Below are 14,159 nucleotides of genomic sequence, written 5' to 3'. Positions count from 1 at the left end.
ATTTTTTTGGTACAGTACATCTTGTTTATATAGTACTGTAATTTTTTTTTTGGTACTGGGGATTGAACTCAGGACCTTGTGCTTGCAAGGCAGGCGCCAGAACCACTGAGCTAAAGCCCCAGCCCAGTACTGTAATTTTTGTTGATTGTACTGTATGGTACAGTACTACAGTTTTATGTTTTGTTACAGTACATTACAGTATTGCATGTAAGAGTTATGCAAATAAAAGCAAAGTCATGGAGTTGGAGTTCCCTTTGGTCATTTCTTTGTTCTGAATGTTATAATGTACAAACTAAAGACAATTCCTCATTCAGCAACCAATTTATTTAATGACCTAGTCACAAGACTGTAACTGGGTCATGAATGAGGAGTGTCTGTACAATGGGCACCAGGAGACATGCCAGTCGGGATGCCTATGACATTGATGGCCCTGTGGGAACAGCCCACGACAGCAGCTTGGCTTTCCATTGCAACTCTGCTTCCTCCTCTCCTCCACAGCACAGGTCACTGGCTGTCTTATGGCCATTTTCGCACAAGGGCTCTGAGCTGAATGACATTAAGCATTCCTCTATTTTCTCATTGGAAAAATAAGATTGATAGTTGTGTCTGTCCCAAAGGTTTGTATTCAATAAATACCTCTTTATTTATTAATCACTTGCCTATTGATTTTGTTTCCATTTGGCCAATTATCCATTAGGTTCTATGCTATCAATCATTCATTCATTCCACAAGTATTTAGAGTATATCATGAGACAGGCATTGTGCTAAGTATTAGAAATAAATCATTGAGCAAAACAGCCACAGATTTACTCAGGGTTACCTTTAGGGAGCTCAGTACCCCAGCTTCACTGTGGACTTAAGGAAGCAGCAGTGCTGAGTTCAGGAAGCAGGAATGGGTGATGATTAAAGGCAAAGGCTCTGCGATCAGACTGACTCTGCTTAAATTCTGGCTCCTGGAACTGGAGGGCCTAGGGTGGAGGTGTTTTCCCTTCTGTAAGACAGATAACTAACATCTTCCTCACAGGCTACAAGAAGCATTTAGGGGAAGACTGGGTACAGGGGAAGTTCTAAACTATATGCCATAGAGCTATATGTCCACATGGCTGCACATTTAAAAGCTAGTGACAAGCTAGCACTGATAAGAGTGACCTCACATACCTGGCGGGGCAGTCCAGGATCTTACAGGGCTGGAACCCTGCCCTTGGCTTCTGGAGGTGATCACAGAGGGCTGAGCTCACTTCCTGCCTGCTGGCGGTCACACAGCGAGGCCTCTGAATGCGGGCTCCCAAGTGGCCACAGGTGGCAGAACAATGGGTCCAGTTACCAGGTTCCCAGAAAGGCTCTGGAGAAAGGAAATGAAATGTCATGACAGCCCCCAAGTTAGAAAGGATGATGGGCTAGAGAGGACATAGCCAAAAACCACCAGGATCTGTCCTCAGGTTAGCTGCCTGTCTGTTTTTTCAAGGAGCACACACAGAGAAAGCCATCCCACAGTGTAAGGGGGGTCCTTTAAATCTTATGTGCCTTCAGTGGACTCATTGTGATAACTGGTGGGGTTGGCGGCCAGAATGGGGGTCTCTGGACCACAGCCTCGGAGAGGGGCTATTGCAGGCCAACCAGGTCTGCCAGAAAATCCCCACAGAGACTTCTCCAAGGGGAGCCAACAGGATAAGAGAGGAAGGACTCTCCAGGGGACGCTCCAGGGCAATTTCCAAAAAGTGGATCAGGCAAAGAAATGAAAGGTGATTTAGCAGAAGGAACAGGGGCCAGAAATTATGCACTAAGGTTAAAGATGCGTTTCAGTTCCATTCTTACTTTTCCATTATTTCATCAAAACTTCAGATTAGTCCTGAAACTATGTAAGTAATCTTTCATGGAGACATCTGGAAAGGTAAAAATGGGAGTTTCTTCTCAAAAAGTAGAAGTTAACCACCTCCAGGAACCCCAGATTTTTGTTTTAGACTCCATTCCTAAGAGCCTTTCCTTCGGCTGCTGACACTTGGTAAAAGATGAGGTAGGACATGATGACAAATGACAGAAAGTGCCAGATTTCCCTGTAATAATCACAAGGAACAGATAGCTCCCAGCTGTGGCCATGGCACTCCCATACAGCAGAGTGATTTCTTATTGTTTTCCAGTTTTTCCTTCTGAGTTTTGATTTTTTGCCTTAAATTGCACATGGCATCATTTGCAAAGCAGAACCACAAAATATATTTTGAGTTGGACCTTTAGGATTACAGTTTACCTAAAAAGTTTTTTTTTTTTTAATGACTTTTATTGAGAACCTCCCAGGTAACGGGGCCTGGGTTAGATGCTTTATAACCATTTTTTTAATTTACTCTCCCTGGTTTTCTTGTAAAGTGGGAATTTTTATTTACAGAGGTGGAGACTGAATGAAGCTAAGTGACCTGCCCCAGCTCCGTCACCTGTTAGCAGGACTGGAACCCGTGTGTGCATGACTCCAAATCTTTTTCCATTATGCCACCTTTCACAATGAAATCTCAACATTTCCAGGCAGAGCACATGTGCATTTCTTTAAAAATGTGTGCTTTTTATTGAAGGAGAAGTCACAATTCAAATGCTCAGATCTCAGCAGTGGGGTTTTATGAGTTTTCATACCTGTATGAACTTTTGCACCTGGGATCCAAAGCAAAGAATGTCATATTTTTATTGCCCTAAAAATGTTCCCTCTTGCTCCTTCTGATCAGCACCTCTCCCTTCCCGAGCTTTCACTTACCCTGGCTTTGCTCATACCTGGGCTTTGTGAACTATGTACTCTTTTATATTTGACTTCTATATTTGAGATTCACTCATATCATTGTGAATACCAGGAATCCATTGTCTTCTTATTACTGAGTAATATTCCATTTATGAGTATACTAGTTTTAAAGAACACATTCTGTGTCTACAGCTATTGTGAATAAGGCTGAACATTCTTGCACAATGAGCATCTTTTCATTTTCCATGGTGTAAACACCTGTGAGTGAGATTTCTGGGTCAAGGGCAGATGTATGCTGAACTTGATAACAAATTGTCAGGAAGTTTTTCAAAGTGGTCTTATCTTACACACTAAGCAATGTATGAGACTTTCAGCTGATTTACATTCTTGCCAAAATTGGGTATGGTGAATCTTTTGTTTTTCAGCTATTCTAGAGGGTGTCACTTTGCACTTCACTGTCATTTTAATCTCCATTTCCTGGATGCCACCCATATACCTTTGTTGAATATGTTTCAAGTTATTTGTCCACCATTGTGTGTGTGTGTCTATGCATGTGTCTATGTGTGTGTGTGTTCACTGTGAACTTGAGGAGAGTTCTTTATATATTCTAGATAGGAGTTCTTCATCAGAAATATGTTCTGCCAATATTTTTCCCTGTTTGCGATTTACCTGTTAATTCTCATTCCCTCTCTCTCTCTCTCTCTCTCTCTCTCTCTCTCTCTCTCCATTGTACCCAACCTCTTGCATATGGTAAGCAAGTGCTTTACTACTGAACTACATCCTCAGCCCTCTATTCATATTCTTAATGGTGTTTTTCATAAGCAAATCTTTAAAATTCTGAAGTCCAATTTCCTTATTGTTTTACAGTTAGTGCTCTTTGACACAAACACATTTGAAAACTACAGTAGATCATATCATAACACTCCCATATACAACCCCTCACAGGCCTCCCATGTTTTTGCAATTGCTGGAATCTTTACCTTTACTCTGAAAGTTCTTAATGATTTGGTCCTCAGCAACTCTCCAACCTTGTCTTATACCCCTCTCCCTTGGCCTCATGGCACCCGTCACATATGTCCATTTCTGTTCCTGGATTACATCAGGCTGAATTCCCTTTTTATGGTCTTACTTACTCCCTTGGCCAGTAGTGTTCCTTCTTCACCATTCTGCACGAATGGCTCCATCTCACTCTTTAGGTCTGGGCCTGCACAGCACCTTCTCAGAAGTCTGTCTTGCCTGTCATCGCTTATGTGTCTATTCCAAGGAATATGTACCTCATCATTCTATTTTTTCCTTGTAGCATTTATCACAGATAAATACTTTATATGTATTTATGTATTTACTTGACTCTTGTCTGTATCTCCTTCTGGAATGCCAAGTCCAGAAGCACTGTTCTGTTCAACACTAGGGCAAGTCACATTATATATTAGTCTTTTGTCCAATATTTGTTAAACTGATAAACAAGTCCCTTTGAGATGCTCGGATAGGTATCCACTGATGGGACATGTACGCGTGTGTGTCTGCTTCGGAGGTGGTATACTGAAACCAAGCACTGGATTACTGCAAAGGCTTGACCTCCCCCAGCATCAGGAGCCCCATGAATGTCCTTTTTCTTCACTAGTTGATCTGAGGGAGTTCTTTTGATCTCCACATTTCATGCCATGTGCAACTTCTGTGTGCCTTTGCACATCTTGCTTTCTCTAGGATGCCTTCCTTTCTCTTCCTAGAATAAGTTTTCGTGATCTTTATGAAAACTGAGTTGATGTCTCTGGAAAAGTAAGGCCCTTCATTGGTGCCACCACGTACTTTGGTGATCCAATATTAGGCACCTATTACACTGGTCCAAAATACTTGTTTACATGACTGCCTCCCCCTTAGACTGTGAGCTTCTCAAAGACCCAATCATCTCTGTATCCTCAGCCCTGGGAAAAGCAAGAACTCAGCAAATATTGTTGAATGTCAAATGAATGGGTAATTGTGCATGCAATAAAGTATGTAAATGTATGTATGTAAATAAAGACAAGAAAAATATGAATACTTCTAGATAATGATGTCATAATCAATGTGATAGATTGTTGATTGGCAGCTTAACACTATTTTCTCCTTTGTTGTCTCTTGCATCTCAGGGGGAAGAGGTCTAGAAACTATGCACCCTAGAATCCCTACCTGCTGTTATAATCTCATGATAAATTCTACAAGTGAGCTATTACTCAAGATTTAGAACATTGGGATGTCATAGCCATTATTATCCCTGTATAATAACAAAAGACTAAAACTTGAAGTTTAACAGCAACTTCTGTGTGTCCTTCCATGATTTACCCACTTTAGTGCTATTGAGATCATTAGTAAAGGCTTCCCATGATTGTTGAATTTTTGATTTTCTCAACTTCACCTTACTCCATTGGCCTTCTACAGAGTTTTACAAGCTTGAGATACTTAGGTTAGGTTCAACTATCTACATTGTCACAAATAATGATGCATGTTATAATGGAAGCTTTGTGGGCTTTCTCGGAAGTACATTTGTCTAAAAAATGTTTCAATATCAAAGGAATAAGTTGTACCACTAAAGATTTAGGAGAATAAAAAAAGCTGACCAAGTGCTTATGAATCATTTTACATATTGCAAAGCAAGAAAATATGGAGGGGCATTTAGCTAAATTCTTTTCTTTACACATGCCTCACAAACAGGAAATCTTGTAAAAGTCAAAATCCCAGACCTTGAGGCACGGGTTCTCGTGCATTGCTGCTGCTGGTTCTGGTGTTGGATGCCTGGAGAACACGCTTTTTATGTCCCTTGGGCAATACAATTTTACTGCCTGGCCATCTTCGTTCTGAGAAAACAAAAAGTAACATTCTTTTCAATTAGAAATGATCCAATTTCCCTTTTAGCTTGGGTGTTCTTAAAGACAACTACCAGGAAAAGAGCCCCTCCTGATAGGGCAGTGTCCCTGGATGCTCAGGCTCCCAGGTCTAGGGGTGGGTGTGGGGAGCAGGGCAGAAGTGGAGTTATTCAAGGTGCTAGCATGTGGCATCTCTGCATGTGTCCAGGGTTCCCAGCCTAACTTACAGGGTGGACAAAATGAATCCAGGGGAATTTCAAAAAGCCATGGAGGAAGCACATTGGTCAGAGCTACTCCTCACCATAGGAGCCCCAGGAGCAGGACTGAGGAGCCATGCAGATGCAGAAGTGACATGGGAGGAGCCAGGCTCAAGTGGAAGCTTCACAGTGAACTTGGAGAAATCATTCAAGAACCCAACAGCTTCCCACCTGTAGTCTCAGCACTCTGGGAGGCTCAGGCAGGAGGATTGCAAGGGTTAGCGAGTTAGCCAGACTCTTGTCTCAAAACTAACTAAATAAACAAGGGCTGGGATGTAGCTTAGGCAAAGGCCTGGGTTCAATCTCTAGTACTATAAAAGAAGAAGGAAGAGGAGGAGGAGGAGGGGAGGAGAGAAGAGAGGTGAAGAACCAACAGCTTGGGCACAGCCAGTTTGTCAAGTCTTCTATTCCAGATATTAGAGGATCACAGAGGCTCTCTGGGAAGAGCCACCAGGAGGTATGCCCTGCTTCTCTGATAGCTACTGAAAGTCTACAAGGGGTAGTGTGAAGATCCCTCAAAGAGGTGACCATATATTTAGGCTCTAGTCCAATTTCTGTGTAAACCTCAGATTTCCTCATAAATGCAACAAGTTTAAACATTACAGCTGGGTGTGGTGGTGCACACCTGTAATCCCAGCCCTCTGGAAAGCAAAAATAGGAAGAATGAAAATTCAAGCCCAGCCTGGGTGACTTAGTGTCTTAGCAAGACCCTGACTCAAAAAATAAAAAATTATTGCTCTCCACCCCATGTTGTCATTACATCCCCAAAGAATTAGTGAACATCAAAGCACTTTGTACTTGACAGCTAATCCAACTCCTGCCCAGGGCCCTCTAGCTGCCACCAAACAATGCCACAAAGGAGGCTTTTTTACATGAATTCTGCAGTCTCATGCCAATTTCTTCCACTGATTCAATTTCATTCATTCATGAAAGACATATTTAACATACCTGCCTTAGGTGCTTGCAATACTGAGGGGAATAATACATGATCTCTGTTGTGCACCTGTCTTAGTTACTTTTCTCATTACTGAGACAAAGTACCCAATGACCACGAGTTAAAAGAGGAAAGATTTCTTTCAGCCCATAGCTAGCTGGCTCCAAGGCAAGGCAGCATGGCAGAAGGGCATTGCAGAGGAGAAATAGTTCATGGGGTGGCAGGCAAAAGGCAGCAAAGCAACAAGCAGGCAGCAGCAAGCCTGCCTTCTTTCTGTCCCTTTCATCTCATCCAGGCTACCAGGGTGGGGTTTCTGTCTGCAGTGAATCCATTCAGTCACATCCAGAACTATGCTAATTCCAATGAGTGGGCTAATTTAGTACCACACAAACCCTAATCCCAGTATCACACCCTTAATTCTTATTCCCAATTTTACTCCCTATCTTATCACCAGAGCTTTAAATTGCTGAGGGACAAGCCCTGGATCCTGTCCCCAGGAAAAAGGAGAGGTTAGCTTCACACTCTGTACTAGGGGAGGACTGCAATGACTGTCTCCAAGTCACAACACTGACCAACTATTAGGAATGTTCCGACTCAGTGGGTTGATGTGCATCATACTGCATTATTCCCCCAGGACTCCAAGAGGAATATCAAGTATGGTCCCTACCTTTGAGAGACCTACAATTTAGTGGAGGAAACAGAAATTAAAAGGAACAACTGGAGAACAACGTGGTACCAAGTAGGGAGGCCAGAGAAAGGAGAAGTCAGACAACATTGGAAGAGGATTCATATAGGGGACAGGGCTTCAGTTGGTCCTACAGAATGAGGGAGATTGGGACAATGTAAGAAATGTGGAGGACATTTCTCTTGGAAGAGCAACTCTCAAAGAAGGAAAGAGCATGTTGTGTGTGCGCACCTTGTGTGCGTGTGTGTGTGTGTCTGTGTGTGTGCTCGCGAGCACATGTGGGATCATAGGGCTTGAAAACATTCTGATTAGATCTAACTTAGAACAGGCATCAGGAGTTAAGCAGATGTGGAAGCAGAACTTATCAAGTCTTGACTCTAGGCAGAAGTTCATATCCCAGAGTACAGTTGGTATCCTGGGGTGTTAGGGCTTGGCACTCATCAAGTGGGCAGTGGTAGCTAGTTAAGATATCTAATACTCATCTCTCTCATTCACTTTCTGACCGCAGCATCAACAGAGCTGGGTCTGGCTGTGCATATACTGTCAGGAGCCTGGGAGGAGCACTGAGAGCTTAGCACTTACCCAGCAAGTGCAGTGTGGATGCTGCCACCACCTTTCCAAGAGCGTTGGTGCCTGTGCAGATGTAGGTGCCTTCGTTTTCAAAGGAAACATTCTGCAACAACAGGGATCCATTGAAAAGCAAGGAAACATTGTCACTCAGAGATCTTCCTCTCTTCAGCCATGTTACATTGGGCTGAGGGACACCTTTGGAACAAAAACAAATATGACAGAGGCATTCCTTTAAGAACAGGGCCACAGAACCATGTGACAAATCTCAGTTAGTGTTTTGAGCATAAGTCAGCAAGTGGGTCTAATCACATGTAATAGGAAAAATGGCTCTATTTTTATAGCCCCTCTATGACATCCAAGTAGGGATCTTGCTAAAGCAAAGGGTTTAGGTCTATGGAACTCCTGCTCACTTGACACATATAAGTTAAGGAAGAGGAGCCAGAGAGAGTGGGTTGGCTCTGTCTGCACTGGAAGAGAGAGAATTCTCAGATCATGTAGGATTGTGGGTCAGTGGCTGGAAGGAGCTGGTGAATTTGGGGATATGGAGGCAGAGCCCACAGGGAAATTGATGAGTTGCCACCAGGAAGCCTTCAGAAAACAAAAAGTAACTGCTATAGATCTTTCCGTAAGTGATCTGCCATGCCTGGCAATGAAGTTCCTCCTTGAAGAATATACAATCTTCAAAGAAACAGATTTTGTTGATTCATGATGTTGTAAAAGGATAATTTCAGGGAAAAAAAACAAATGTTGAGTTTAAGTGTGGGTCAGTGCCATGAGGTGTACAAATGGTGAGCAACATCACAGGGGCCTGGACTGGGTGAGGGGCATGATGAATGGGAGAAATTTATTCCCCTCAGTCTTGGTCAGTCTTAGCATTTTGCCAGGCTATAGAGTTTGAAACTCAGAGGAATTTTGTTTGATTTTAAGTCTCTGATATCACTCCAGGGAGGTTTTGATGGTGTCCTCTTCTATAGTGCTGTGGCCAGAGAGAATGCTGAAAACACAGAATGGCTTTGTGACAAAAAAAAAAAAAGGATGCTACTACTATTATCACGACATGTGCAAGGCACCTTAGAGTAGGCAAAACACATGGTTCAAAGACATGGTAATGCTTTGATTCCCAGCTACTCCTCTTTTCCTGGACAGTAGCCATTGTTAGCTTCAGGTCACAGTGGAGGAAGCTGGTAAGCCTCTGGACTTCAGGTCTAGCTCTTCTGTCTGTCATGCCATGTGGGTTATTCAAGTCTTATAGGGCAGTTAGTGTGTTGCTTTAGAGAAAACAATCTACTGAGCGATGCTTATATGTACTTGTAAAAACCAAAGATATATCAGTACTCAAGTATTGCCTAAAATCTCAAGGTGAGAAAAACACTCAGTTCATGCTCACAGAGAAGGAGGAAATCATCTATGAGTTTGGGAGCCTTTGACAGTCACTTCAGAGTTCTGCTGTCTTAACTGTAAAAGGAATCTGAAATACTGGCTGGAACTTTCACTATGTTCAGGTGCCCAAGATGGTTTCCCTTGGGGTGTTTTGTCCTTAATCCTGTGGCTTTGTGTGATCTGAGTGTGATGGGAAGAATTTTAAAGATGTCACCCTAAGATTCTCATCCCCTGGGTGCACTATCAAATATTAATCTAAGTACTGGTTTGAAGTGGTTTTGCAGATGTCACTAAGTTTATTTATCAGATGAACTGAAAATGGGAGATGATTGGGTGAGCCTGATGTATTTCTCTGAGTGCTAAAATCAGCAGAGGAGCACAGAAGTGGACAGAGACATGGGAAGAGAAAGTAGGAGAGATGAGGAGGAGAGGCGTTTGGAGGGAATGGACATGTTTGAAGGACCTGATCCACCACTGCTGATGCTGCATGTGAGGGGGCTATGACAGGGCCTGCAGGTGGCCTCAAAAAGTTGAGCATGGCCCCCAGCTGACAGCTACCAAGGAAGTGGAAACTAAAGTCCTACAATGCCAGGAGCTGGATTCAGCCAATACCCAAAGGAGCTTGAAGACGTCCCCACCAACACCTTCTTCTGAGCCTTTGATAGGCCACACAGAACACTCAGCTCAGCCACACTGACTGGAGAACTATAATGTGATATGATGCCATTTTAAGCCTCCATGTTTCTGGTAATTTGTTAAGGCAGCAACAGAAAACTACTATGATGACTGATATTAAATTTTGTTAGGAAGACTAGGCCAGTCCTAAATAGCTAGAGGGATGCTACTCACATGTGCATACATCCTTTCAGTCTTTTCTTCTACAAACACATTTGCAGAAAGGGCAAGATTTCCTATAGCCATTAAGCATTGTAGCTGAAATTCAAACCCATGCAGTTTGACCTAGACTTTTCCTAACCCCTGTGGAGGCAGATCTTATTTATTCCTTAATAAATTTATTGCTAAGCAACTTATAATTGCTACTGTTATAACCAAGATTTAAAAAAACCACATTTTACAGTTGTTTCTTGCTATCAGAAAACCTCTAGCAGTGTATTTAATCTTGTATCTAGTCATCTTACTGAATGACTTATTTTAAATAGCTTTTAAATTGATTTTCTTGTGGTGGTTTTCTTTTTTCTTTTCTTTTTTTCCTCATTATTGTGGACTGCACTGAGCTGTATTCTCCACCTTTTTATATTTTGAGACAGCGCCTTGCTAAATTGTTAATTTACCCAGGTTGGGCTCAAACTTGTAATCCTTCTGCATCAGTTTCCTCGAGTGCTGAGGTTACAGGCATGTACCACCATACCAGGCTCCTTGCTCCGTGTGTGTGTGTGTGTTTAAGGTAAGCAATTTATATCATTTTCACACTGACAATTTTATCTTTTTCTTTTCAATATTTATATTTCTGATGTTTATTTTATTAGGTTTCTCTAGAGCAACATTTACTAATAACAGCTATAGTAGGTATTGCAAAATGAAAATTTGTGGCTTCTCAAAATTCATATTTTTAAACCTAATTCACAATGCCCAGTAAGGACAGATTGTGAATCCTTGAATGTATAAGAATTTTTCTTCTTCTTTTCACCAAGAAATGCAGCATTTCTGGGAACAGAGCAGCACTGTACTTGGAGAAGGGGCTTGTGGGACATTACTAGGCCATAGGCTGTGGCCCTTGGGCATAGTGCCTATATTAACAAGCCTAAGAAGCCCCAGAGAACTCTCTTATTTTGTTGTTGTTGGTTTTTTGTTTTTTATTTATGTTTTTTTTTTTTGGTATGGGAGATCGAACTCGGGACCTTGCGCTTGGGAGGCAGGTGGCAGAACCACTGAGCTAAATCCCCCGCTACTCTCATATTCTTCCACCATATGAAAACACTGTGAGAAGATCATCACTGTCTAAGTACCAGGATGCAGGCTCTCTCCAGACACCAAATCTCAATCTTACAGGGCCTTGATCTTGGACTTAGCCTCTAGAACTAAAAGAAATAAATTCTTGTTGCTCATAAGCCACCTCATTTAAGATATTTTTGTTATAGCTGCCCCCATGTTTTAAGACAGCAAGCATAATTTTTGTTTCAAACTTAAATGGGAATGTTATTAGTTTGTTTTCTTAAGCATGGTGTTTTGTTTTGGCATACTGTATCAAAGAAATTTCCCTTTTGCACTTTCTCTATCTCACAAAAAATTCCATGTCTCTGATTTGAATATTTAACTCATTCATTTTAAAGTAAAATATTTAAATCTATTAATTTTCTTGTGAGTCCAGCTTTGGCTACATATCCTATGTTTTGAAATATAATAATGAAACTATTGCTATTACTTCATTCAAAAGATGTCTATGGAGTGCCTATGGAGTAATGTCTATGGGAGACTTTACGATTGCTAAAGATACAATGGTGAACTAAGTTCCTCTAGAAACCTATTCTAGAGAGGTTCCATGGAGGAAAACAGCCCATTGTGACACAAAGAGATAAGGGTTCAGAGTCAAGGCAGAGCCCACTGAAGAACAGAAACTATGCTTCCTATAGACTCAAAAAACAGAGAAGACACCTCCACGGAGGGACTGGAGGGCAGATGTGGTACAGAGGGTGAAGAGCAGCTGCACTGAGACTTTCCATGGTATGGTGCTGTGGTTTTGTATTGACTATATTACTATCTCTAAATTTTTAAAAGTTAATGACAAAACCCCCAAGCATCGATCCAATTATCAATGTTATTCTTAAAATTACATCCTCTGGTTCCCTAATCCTCCTAGGATGAGAAAATTAGAAGATTCTTTCAACATCTGTTTTCCATCGAGTTTGTTTTTCTGATATAATATGGGATTTGAAATTGAGATCATTTTACATTATTTTTCATCATACACATTGTTTTAAAGATTTTCTTGAGATCTGCAATCTGTTTTTAGTCATTTACAAAAACTTAGACTCTAGTCCATGTTTTAATTCTTTTAGTGTTTCTCATCATTTCTTTTATTTGGCAAGGTTTCCATGATTGATACCCTAATTATGATTCATTTCTTAGTTGACTCTGGAGCACTTGGAGTATTTTTCCTACAAGATAGTCAGTGAGCAGGACAACTTACAAAACTGGGAACACATAAGGACTTCTGTCCTCATCCCCACATAACACAACTCAATTGGATGTGGAATAGGGGTGTTGTGGCTTTTTCTTAGTCACTTTGCTCAATGTCCATTGTCATGTGGAACTTAATTTTCTGACGAAGTCTGAGGCAAGCTTATTTTTTATTCTCTTTTAAATTGATATAGTATTCTTGTTTATTTGCTTTTTCCCTTTCTGGCTACCTTTATGATTCTTTCTGTAACTTGAAATTTTCAGAACTTTTGCCACAATCTGACCAGGAGCTAGTATTAAGTTCTCATCTGGAATATTCTGGGGCAATCTATAAATTACACTGTTTTTTTCCACTTAATAAAATGTTTTTCTTTCCTTCTTTATTCTTTTTCTCTTGTCCTCTTCTTTCTTCTTTCCCATATTTAGGTTCTGTGTCAGCTTCACTTGTTTTGTTCTCTGGCGCAGGAACACTAACCGTGTGACTGTCAATCTCTCTTCTTTGTGCCCATTACTCTGTATCTCATTGTTTTCAGCCCTCTACTCTTTTCCTCTATGTTTTGTAAATGATTCTTGCACTCGCCCCATCTCACTGATTTCATTTTATGTAGAATGTTTTTTCTGCTGCATTCCTGTGGGGTTTTTTTCAGTTCTATTTTCATTTCTGCCCCTCTCTAAGTCAATTTATTTAAAAATTTCCCTTTGTTTCCATCTTGCCTTTCTGTATTTATTTTACTGAGGACACAGGCTACCTAAACTTTGCTCTTCTGATACAGAAGATGCTTTTCATGGACTACCTGAGTGTTAGTTCAGTGGGCTTTTTTGCTGCATAACCTAAGCTTTCTGACTCAGAGCTCTATAAGCCAGACATCATCCCTCTTAGCGTCAGAGGTTCAGACCAACATTCTTGCTTCAAGTGCTGCTGATACTTGATATCAATTTATATGCTTCATTATTATCTCAAATGGTTACATTAGGAAAGACAAATTAGGTGTCTGTATTGCCAATCTCCAGACCACAGAAGTAAATTTGTGATTTTCTAAAGGTCTCAGTAATTCCTGTTTCTCAGAAATGACAAGACTGAGGCAAGGGACTTCATGTAAAATAACCTCTTGAAATCCCTTTCCGCTCTAAAATGCGTGTTGAGATAAATTCATCCATCCATCCTTTTATATATTTATTCAACTCCTTTTTATTATCCACCTTGTATGGCTAGAACTCTTTTATAGCATTCTTACTGCATTAATCTCAGGCCTTCCCAGTAGATCATGAACATAATGCCTAGAAACATTAAACGTGAATATTTGTTGAGCACATGAATGAACTAGGGAATGCTTTTACTACAAGAAAACCATATTCTACCCAAAAGACACTTCAATGTGACTTTTTCAGTTATTCATGCCAATGTTTTTTCCAAAATAAAGTGCTGACTATAAAGTAAAATCCTCATAAATTTAGACACTATTACTTTGGAATCTATGGCAATTTAGCAAAGGTCTGTACTAGCTAGGAAAAAAAATCCTGCTTAAATATGTGAAGGGAGTAGGGCAAATCATTTCAGAAATCCTTTCAAATATTTCATGTGTCTCCACAACATATACACAAAATTGATATGTAAGTTTAAGTTGTTATTAAAGGG

General features: G+C 40.9%; 1 protein-coding gene across 9 annotated transcripts in view; it reads right to left on the bottom strand.

The window, feature by feature from the left end:
• The window catches only part of Adamtsl3 (ADAMTS like 3), a 350,115-nt gene that overhangs the window by 14,369 nt on the left and 321,587 nt on the right, over positions 1-14,159 (bottom strand). For all 9 annotated transcript variants that reach the window (XR_015441834.1, XM_087188551.1, XM_087188548.1 and 6 more), the window contains 3 exons: positions 8,018-8,200; positions 5,437-5,550; positions 1,159-1,342 (listed from right to left, as the gene is read on the bottom strand). Coding sequence is in view for 8 of the 9 variants with exons in the window: in XM_087188551.1 (XP_087044677.1) it covers positions 1,159-1,342; positions 5,437-5,550; positions 8,018-8,200 (481 nt within the window). In the remaining variant the exon portion in view is untranslated. The remainder of the gene's footprint in view (positions 1-1,158; positions 1,343-5,436; positions 5,551-8,017; positions 8,201-14,159) is intronic.

Source organism: Heterocephalus glaber, unplaced genomic scaffold (genome assembly GCF_053883595.1).
Source record: "Heterocephalus glaber isolate CG9 unplaced genomic scaffold, H.glaber_assembly_v1.0 deba00001531, whole genome shotgun sequence".
Taxonomy (NCBI): domain Eukaryota; kingdom Metazoa; phylum Chordata; class Mammalia; order Rodentia; family Bathyergidae; genus Heterocephalus; species Heterocephalus glaber.
Note: the sequence above shows the minus strand (reverse complement) of the source record. Positions and strands in the feature narration are given on the sequence as shown.